The 8,614-nt window shown below is 43.7% G+C and overlaps 1 protein-coding gene across 1 annotated transcript in view; it reads right to left on the bottom strand.

Moving 5' to 3' along the window:
* Window positions 1–1,037: 1,037 nt before the first annotated feature.
* Window positions 1,038–8,614, bottom strand: part of atp2a3 (ATPase sarcoplasmic/endoplasmic reticulum Ca2+ transporting 3) — a 251,460-nt gene continuing 243,883 nt past the window's right edge. The window contains exon 21 of the mRNA XM_078548727.1: window positions 1,038–7,307. Coding sequence (XP_078404853.1) covers window positions 7,261–7,307 — 47 coding nt within the window. The 3' untranslated portion in view covers window positions 1,038–7,260. The remainder of the gene's footprint in view (window positions 7,308–8,614) is intronic.

Raw genomic sequence — 8,614 nt, 5'->3', positions numbered from 1 at the left:
TATTGTTTTCATATCTTCTTGGACATTGCAGAATAATCTGAAGGATTGACAGGCTGGTCAACTGTCTGGCAGGCTGACAAAATCTGAACACTCTTTTAGCAGTCAACTTTATTCCAGCAAATATTGGTCTTATATTGATCGGGTGGCTGGGTGTTGGCTGGGGGGGGCGGTGGCGGGGGTTGTAAGATGAGGTGGGAGGGAGCAGCCATCAACACCCATTGGGTGTGTGTATCCCACTGCATGTCAACCCGGAATTCAGGGCTGGAGAATTGGAGAATGTGACTTTTATTGCCAAGCACATCTGAGTCTTTGTGCCATCAGTGTATGCTGTGGGCAGAGACTCTTGTATAGGGAAGGAGCCAGGATCTATAGGCAGACAACAATCATACAGCCTAGAGTGGAATAATTTGAGAGCGAGGGAGGCCTGAGAGATCAGTCCATGAAGCTGCACTAGTTAGGGCTGCTTTCAGTTTGGTTCGAGTGGATGTTGGAGAGACTGACTGGAGATTTCTAACAGGTCAAGAGTCTGGAACTTTCTGAAACATTATTTTCAGGGCAAAAGATGGAGAAATTTGGGCGAGAATGATGCCTACATCTCCTTCATCTTTTATACTGATTCTACAAAATCTCCTTGGAAACTCTCTGCTCCTCATTAACATAGCTCCGCTTCCCGGTTCTCCCTCGGCCTCCGATGTTTGCATTGAGTCCCACTAGTTTTCGGCAGTTTTTCTGCATTTTCCTGTGTGCTAATGAAATTCCCAGGAAATTTTGGTGAAACTGACAGATGTGAAGTCATTGGAACTCGCTGGCCATTGTTCTTTCAAGAAATTCTGAGCAAGTTTGTTTCTTTTAAAGTAATACTCTATATTTCTCAGCGTATCAGCAAGATTTAAAACTATGTCTAGTTGCAAGATTTACAATGAGTCAGTAAGTCTTCATTTCATCTTTACCTTGCTCTTTGTTTCTGCTTTGGGTCTTTCCTGGTGTTGCAACACTCTTAGTTAGGAATGACAAAGGAAGCCAAAAACAAAACAGAGTGATGGAGAAGTCCAGGATTGTTACTTTATTGCCATAGTTATGTTTAGAAAACTTCACTTCAAAATTCAGCTAGCAAAAGTGGAACAGTACAATAAATATAACAAATTCATTATTGTCCCCACACTCCTCAAGCTATTTACAGTAGTTTAAGCACAGAATACCCTGCAGCAGAAATAATAAAAGAGTCACTTACGTTAAAGTTAAATTGTTCCCTTGATTAATTGGAGCAGCCTTATGCATCCATGTTAAATCGGTCATCAATCGTCATTCCTCAATTTAAAATCAAGGTGTTACTTAACCCAGTTTTGATTTTGTCTTGCCCCTGTCAAGAATTAGCATCTCCATTTATCCTTGATCCAAATGGCTGACCTTTAACACCATAGGCTGGATTTTCCCCTGGCTTCAGGACCCCGACCAAATGGGGGTCCTGACCTCTCACTTGCCGGCAGCGAGACCAGCTCAGTGATCTTCTGGGACGCAGCCTCCTGATTGGCTGCCCCCAAGCTCGGACAATAGGCAGGCTCTGAGTGTTGCAGGCCGACTCAGAGGGCCAGCAGCTCTGGAGCCTTGGCAGTCCCACAGGAACTGAGTGGGTGCTGCTGAGACAAGTAGGGGACCTCAAGGGCATCTCAACATCCTCTGAAGAATTGAACATTCAATAAAGTAAACTGTGGGCACAACTGCCAGGCTGAGGAGGAATAACCCCCTCCGCAGGTTGGCCTGCAGTCCTAGCTACAGCCCTCGCAATCCAGCTGGGCTGCTTTGCAGGAAGCTCTTCTGGCTCCCCTGCCCTGCCACACGGAGCCAGCTACAGGTTGCAGCCACATCAGGAGGGTAGGGACATCCGCCGTCTGAAAAATACAGACAGCATGTGGAGAGTTTCTTTACTTGGCACTTTAATGGCTACCCACCACTGGCAGGTGGATAGGTATGACCCTCCAGAGGTTGGAAACATGGCAGCAGACCAGCATGCTGGCCGCTAGCGAGAAATTGCTGCCACCTCTGCCTCTGCCCGCCTATGTGGCAAAATCCAACAGCGTGCGTCTGATAGGTAATGAGAAGCTGTGCCAGGATCCGAGGGCAAGCATTCCCAGTGAAGCAGAGACAAAGATTCTCAGCCACACTTTTTTCCCCCAAAATACAGGCACAATTCAGCTCTGGTTTGGAATTCCCACATCTTGTTCACCCACGAGGAGAACATGAAGCATCTACCCTCACCAAGGCAAAATCCTGTCAAATCAAAGTGACTCTAGGCTGCCTCAGGGGTCAAAAAGAGTTTTCCAAATGCACATCAATGTCTATTTATCTTGACAGAAGTAGCTTTTAAGCGAACAGGACTGTCAACAGTGAGCATCAGTTTGTTTTAAATGGCTTTATATTATAGTACTGGGGAAAAGATCTAAACCTTTACTAGCATATTTTTATCATGGTCATTAACAAACAAAGAGCTGCCCAGAACAGGTCCAGAGAAAAGAGGCAATGGTCGGTATTAGGCCCTGACTAAAGTGAGATTTGAACTCATGTTCTTTGGTTTATTAGCCCAGTCTGTAAGCACTGCACTACCTGTTCATTATTAAACACCCTAGTCTGCTCCCTCACATGTAGCCAGCCAATTTCCCAAGATGGTCCTTTACGCATATGCAGAAACAGAGACTTCAGAAGGAGCACAGAGGAGGTTTTTTTAAATTCATTTAGAGGATGTGGGCTTCACTGGCTATGCCAGAATTTATTGCCCATACCTTATTGCCCTAGAGAAGGTGGTGGTGAGCTGCCTTCCGGATCCGCTGCGGTCCATGTGGTGTAGGTCCTGGCAGATTCAGTGCAGTGGGATGACACTCAGCCTTCATCACACTGAAGATAGTCTATTCTAACCAGCCCACCAAGGGTAAACACTGAGAGCAGACTGTGAATTGCCAGAATTTAAAGGAAATTCAAAAGACAGATAAAAATGAGCGTTAACAGTGCAATGCCAATATTAAGGCAGAGTGGATAGGCTTGGATGAGTTTCTTTTTGTACTGTAGCTGGTATTGCAGATACTGCCTCCTTCTATCCAGTAAACCATCTCCTTTGAACGTGACCCTTTGAGATCTATTGACAGTTCTATACGATACACACAGTGTACAGATATAAGCCTTGTCGGAATATCTCCAGCAAAGCTTTAATTGTAGGTGCTGTGTACTCCGTACTCAGCCACATGATCTTTGTTGGTTTGGCCCAACAATTAAAATGGCACCTGAGCAGTTAGGCTTTTCTGCAGGTGATTGGCAAACTAGGTCCCATAACACAGGGGTGCCACTGAGCATGCCCAGGACAGTGATGCATGTCAAGCTAGGAGATCCTCCCATTTGTTAAACTGGAACAAAAGCCGAACCTAAGAACTCCTTCATCCTAATATTCACAATTGCAGTCTTAACAACAACTTGCATTTATGAAGTGCCTTTAACACAGGAAAGCGTGTTATCAAACAAAAGTTGAACCAAACGCAGGAGGAGAGATTAGGGTGGGTGACCAAAAGCTTGGTCAAAGTGTAGGTTTGAAGTAGTATTTCAAAGCGGGAGACACAGTTTGAGAGATGGAGAGAGAGGCAGAGAGGAAGGGAGTTTTCAGGAGGGAATTCCTGAACCTAGGATCTAGGCAGCTGAAGTCGTGACCACCAGTGGTGAGGCAAAAGAAGTGGGGATGCCGAAGATGCCAAAATTGGAGGAACACAAGGACCGTGAAAGGTTGTAGGGCTGAAGAATGTTACCAAGATGGAAAGGGGTGATGAAGCCATTGAGGGCTATGAAAACAAAGTTGACATAGTGTTTAGGATGCATTGTGCTGGAATGTGATTTTTAACAAATGAAGTATGAATAGCAAACAAAATATGATGAGCATTTATGTTGTTTCAGCAGCACCAATCCCCTAGAATTTACAGCTCATTTGATGTTCTTCGGTGTCTATGGCCTGCACCTATTGGATTAGGTGAGAAGTTGCGGACATTCTGTCACTTGTGGAAGAGGCTATGACTCACTTAGGGCTGAGGTGAAAGTGAACAATCTGCCCCGCACACAGCCTGGAGGTCATTGTTAGTTCACAGACGGCTATATCAGGCAAGATCCACATGTCTAATGCATGTGTAATGGCATGAGAAAGAGAAAGGATGTAAAAAAAAAATGAACTCAACTTCAAAACAAATACAACACACATTTGTCAGGAATGAAATACTAAAAATAAAAATTCTAGAAAATGGTATGACACAGAGGCAGGGAGGTGGAATAATAGTGTCCAGTTGTAATTAGCTTTGTAGTGCCTCTCAGTTGCTGCTCAGTTGAGTCTACACAATTTACAAGTATATCCCAGTCAGAAATATTTTCACCAAAGCTGTGAGCATTGGCTGTGTATTCTACAAAGATCTACTGGCCCAGAGAACCAAGGTCAAAGGGCAAGGAAAGTCTTCACATATACTTTACACAATCAGCCACAAGAGGCAAAATAATGCTTACTGCATATCCTGGGGCCCAAACGAGAGGCATCTTCACTTTGGCAGCAGCAGCAGGAACTGGGGAAGCATATTGCTGGCAGCAGCCAATTAAGAGGCCATTGCTGGGTCTGCCATCCAATTAAGGATGGCAGCCTAACCCCAATAGCTGCTGGCCCAATCAAAGGGTGGAGCACCAGCGGCATGTTGCTCTAGGGGCAGTCATTGCAGCCAGGAAGCCCCTCCATGGGCCCTGGAGCAACCAGCATGGAGGGCCCCCTCTGGAACTCGCTGGGAGAGCACCAGTGTTTAAATGACCGTTTCCCCAAGTGGCAGCAGGCCCTCCCGGCAAGGGCAAAATGCCTGCAGGGGCAGGAAGGAGCCCGTTATTGGCCACTTAAGTGGCTCAATTGGCTGCCCGATGGGCGGTCGCACCACCAAGGTTCCCACCACTGGCAATACGCCATGGTGGCAGGAAGATGCTGGGCTCCCCTCTCAATGTCTTTCTACTCCATATCGCCAGGCTCTCCCATATCCCAGCCTGTCTCCAAATGCGCACGAAAATGCAGCCCAACAATTCTGACACGGAAAAAAAAATGAGTGAAACATTTGCTGATATTGTGAACCTGCACAAGGATTTCTCTCCTGTTCCCATCCTGCAGATTTGAGTGAAAAGCAGTTAAAGTCGCTAAAATGTGCAGTCGTGTCTTTAGGAGGCAGGTATAACACTAGGCAATAGTATAAAAGCATTTCCTTTGTTGCTTAGACGCTGTTGGGGTATTGTCTTGGTGCATGAGGAGATCCTAAATCTGTTTATGGGTGCGCTACAATGTTGCTGTAAGTAGCAAAGAGAGGAAATTCTCTCTCAGGATTTTTAGCCTCTGATCCCACTTCAATGAAGCAACTCTATGTGGTTCAGTTGAAAAAAGATTGAATTGTGCACCGATATGAGGGCAGCAGGAATGACCAAACTGTGTTGTTAAGTATTAGATTAGCGACCAGTTCCTACAATGCCATTTGAAGTTCCTGGACACACATTGTGAGAATAAGAAACCTGAAAATGTACCTTGTTCCCTGCTTCGTCCAGCAAAGATTACTGCAAAGCAAGCTCCATTCTCCCACACCCAACCAAACACCCGTTCCACATTCAGAGAGTTGTGGACTACATGGCGGAGGAACAAAAAAAACAACAGTCTCCGAGATCCATATTTGGTCAACCTATTCAAAACATTGTAGTCTGTAACATTTTAGAGAAAATTATAAAAACCCTTTAAATACAGGACATCTCAATTACAGTGAAAACAAACCATGCAATTCTCTTCTGTTAATTAATACAGTCGAAAATTCTGCAGTGTAAAAGTTGGCAATAGTGCTGGTCTAATGATGTAAGAGGTCCTGTAAGTGTTTTTCTACACATCCTGGGGGAGGGAGGATCCTCTCAAAACAGCAATTTTATGAGTAAACAAACCACCGGAATTTTTCACCTGGCAAAATAGGAAACAAAAGGTGTGTATGTGTTGTGTGTGTGTGTGTCAGAAATGACAGGAAAATATATACTGGACTGCATTTAGATAATTAACCAAGGGAGAGCTTTGATTTAAAATTTGACACAAAAGTCTCATGTCCAGATTAGTGATTGAGAATTCCGCAGAATGGGCTGTAGAAATTATCTCCGTCTTAGCACCTTTTCATTTGTTGAATGTAAAGACTGGGTTTTGAGTGGATCCAGTGCTGTACTGTTAATGTGAAATGGGAAATCATCCATCCAAAACACTCTGAGCTCCTGTCAATAACTCCAATATCTTAGCAACATGCTTCTGGATAGCTTGATAGCTCTTCCTGGTGTTGAGACCCAATCCTAAATGCATAATAAATGGGTGTGCCGCAACCTAATTGTCAGAGGGAAACCCCTTTTTTATGCTGTAAAATGATGACACAAGCCCAACCATCCAGTGAGTTTGAATTTTCATCAACCTCCTTGGAGAATCACACCATGCTGTTATTGACATTTTTTGAACTTGCTACTACTGTCTTTGTACTTCAGACTCACACGTGTATACACACAGGACAGTAAGCAAGCCTAGGGACTAGATTGGGATTATGGAAGTCCTTCGTAAATCCTATTCAACAGGTTTTCAGTGATAGCAGAATCTGACTTGTCTGGCTTTTGGTATTTATGGCCTAGTTAACCCATAAATGACAACTCCACTAGTCAAGAGCTTTGGACAGATTGACGCCACAAAACTCTTACAATTTTATTTTGCCTGGATCCAACTGCAAACTGCAATAGGAACTGAAGTAAAAAGTGATTTCCCTACCATTGCAGAGGAGGATGTCAGCCTGGTTTCCACAAGAGAAAGACCAAAAGGTAACTATTGGTGAGTGATCATTTGTGTCTTTTCAATATGGTTATTGTCCTTACAGAAGGGGGGAGATTCATGGGCTCAGATGTTCTACATTCCACAACAAGCACAAGAAGGACGAAAGGCACAGGGCTATCAGGAAATACTATACGAATTACTACATCATTCTGTGGAATGCTCAAGGTTACCAACATTCTGTTTTTAGAGTTCATTCCAGTTGACTGTTTTACTGTCACAGACACTCACATTTCTGTCATAAGCCAGATGTCCAGTTATTGCACAATTATATTCAGGGAAAGCTACAAAACTGGAAAATGCAAGCTGTTCACTCCCTAAGTGTCGGATCATGTGACAGTCATACATGCGACACTCCAGGAGTGAGATTCCCAGGCCAGCTCCTAGAACTTCAGCTGTCTTTGCTTCAGGTACTTGTTCCCTTCTTCATCTGAAGATGGAAAGAGAAGATCCAGTGTTAGAGGGACCCGCACACCATCATTAATCTCATTCAGCAAATTTGTCCTTCAGTGAATTTACAGTAAACAACCTCTTGCTTTACTCACACTTTTTTTAAACTTTCTTCATTTTAAGTAGTTTTATTTGGAAGTAAGTTGTGAGGCCAATATTGTACCATTCAGTCTGACTTCTTCAGCATTTACACAAGACAGTTTTAAAAAGCCTCTTGAAGTCTTAGGCTGACAAGTTGGTTTATAGACATGTTATTATTACACTCACATTAACACTTGGGTCAGCACTTCCAGGTCAGTCTTAGGCCTGTAGCTCCCAACTTCAAGCTCAGAACAGCAGCCCAATGTACTAATTTCTCATTTCCAATACCAGCTATTTGTGGCTTCTCCACCTGAAATTTGGAGCTACGTTTGTGGGTTTTAAAATTTTTTTTCATGGGATGTGGGCATCGCTGGCAAGGCCAACATTTGCTGCCCACCCCTAATTGCCCTTGAACTTGGCTTACAATGCTGACTCTAGACCCACAGCTACATTGCGTCACAGGTAGCCCACACTGGGTAAGGATGGTAGATTTCCTTCCCTAAAGGGCATCAGTGACCCAGGTAGGTTTTTATGACAATTGATGATAGTTTCATGGTCACCATTACTGAGATAAGCTTTCAATTTCTGATTTATTAACTGAATTTAAATTCCACCTGCTGACGTGGTGGGATTTGAACCGGTGTCCCCAGAGCATTAGCCTGGGCCTCTAGATTGCTAGTCTAGTTATATAACCGCTATGCCACCACCTCCTGTCTCACTAATGCCTTTTCAGCCTTTATACAGGCTTTATCTCATTATACCAGACTCAATTTAATTCCAGGTTCCAGAGCGATAGAGATCAAACCTGCAGCATATAATCTTCTAAGTGAGCATTACCTAGTAATTTAAATCAAGTTACATTAGAGAAGAAATCGTGCGGGAAGCACCTGTTATGTGTACAGTGCTCAGCGTAAACTTGTGAATATCAAACACTTGGGCCTGTTAATCTGCAGCATCATCTCTCTGCTAATCTTCCGGTTACCATAGAAACACAAGGGAGTGCCATTCGATTGCAATTGGGGAAAAGGAAGAATGTTTCAGTGATAAAACTTTATGATAACTTTTAAAAGCATTCACAAGTGTGTTCCAAAGTTTAACAAGGTAGTTAAAACAAGGAAATGTTTCTGAATGTTCCTCAATAAACAGGTTTCAGCTGAACTGGTTGAGTGGTGAAAAGATGGTGAACTTTCGTTACCAGGTAGTTCA

Source organism: Cetorhinus maximus, chromosome 9, assembly GCF_964194155.1.
Source record: "Cetorhinus maximus chromosome 9, sCetMax3.hap1.1, whole genome shotgun sequence".
Taxonomy (NCBI): Eukaryota; Metazoa; Chordata; class Chondrichthyes; order Lamniformes; family Cetorhinidae; genus Cetorhinus; species Cetorhinus maximus.
Note: the sequence above shows the minus strand (reverse complement) of the source record. Positions and strands in the feature narration are given on the sequence as shown.